This window comes from Calidris pugnax, unplaced genomic scaffold (genome assembly GCF_001431845.1).
Source record: "Calidris pugnax isolate Ruff unplaced genomic scaffold, ASM143184v1 scaffold1598, whole genome shotgun sequence".
Classification (NCBI taxonomy): Eukaryota; Metazoa; Chordata; class Aves; order Charadriiformes; family Scolopacidae; genus Calidris; species Calidris pugnax.
This window is the reverse complement of record NW_015092056.1, coordinates 1-794: the sequence shown is the minus strand read 5'-3', so window position 1 is coordinate 794 and position 794 is coordinate 1. Positions and strand designations below refer to the sequence as shown.

General features: G+C 53.7%; 1 protein-coding gene across 1 annotated transcript; it reads right to left on the bottom strand.

The window, feature by feature from the left end:
* Window positions 1–6: 6 nt before the first annotated feature.
* Window positions 7–788, bottom strand: LOC106900214 (protocadherin beta-8-like). Its single transcript, XM_014962207.1, has one exon. It carries the CDS (start codon window positions 690–692, stop codon window positions 9–11), a length of 684 nt encoding a protein of 227 aa, XP_014817693.1. The 5' UTR covers window positions 693–788; the 3' UTR covers window positions 7–8.
* Between the last annotated feature and the right edge of the window lie 6 nt (window positions 789–794).

Genomic DNA, 794 nt, shown 5'->3' with positions numbered 1-794 from the left:
TGGGCTGGTCACAGGAAATATGTCACCTTGGCATTGGGACCCACGTCAGCATCCACAGCTCTGACAGCTCCAACGAGCACTGTGGGCACATTGTTCTCACGCACGTACATGGTGTACGATGACTCGTTGAAGATGGGAGCATTGTCATTGACATCGGAGATATCCACTGTGAAGGTCTGGGTGGTTGTGAGAGGAGGTGACCCTGCGTCTGCTGCTGTGACACTGAGGATGTATCGCGCAGTCTCCTCCCTGTCCAGAGTGCTCATGGTCACCAGTTCATAGTAATTCTTGTAGGCCGGCCGCAGGGAGAATGACAGCTGGTCCCCAAGGGCACAGGAGACCTTCCCATTGGCACCAGAATCCCGGTCCCTGACAGTAAAGAGGGCAACCACTGTCCCAGGTAATGCGTTCTCGGGGAGGGGGCTGGTGAAGGAACTGACCACCACCTCCGGGGCATTGTCATTCACATCCACCACCTCCACCAACACCTTGCAGATTGCTGAGAGGCCCCCACCATCTGTAGCCTGCACACTGAGCTCGTGAATCTTTGTCGCCTCAAAGTCCAGAGGCTTTGCGAGTCTAATTACCCCATCCGTGGTGTCAACTGCAAATGTTGCATGGCTCCGGTCATCCACTTCACTGAACTGATAGGTGATATCTCCATTGACACCCACATCCTGATCAGTTGCCATCACCCTGAGAACCACAGAACCCTCCCGTGTGTTTTCCAAAACCTGCACAGTATACCGTTCCTCTGTGAAGATGGGAGCGTTGTCATTTACATCTAGAACAAC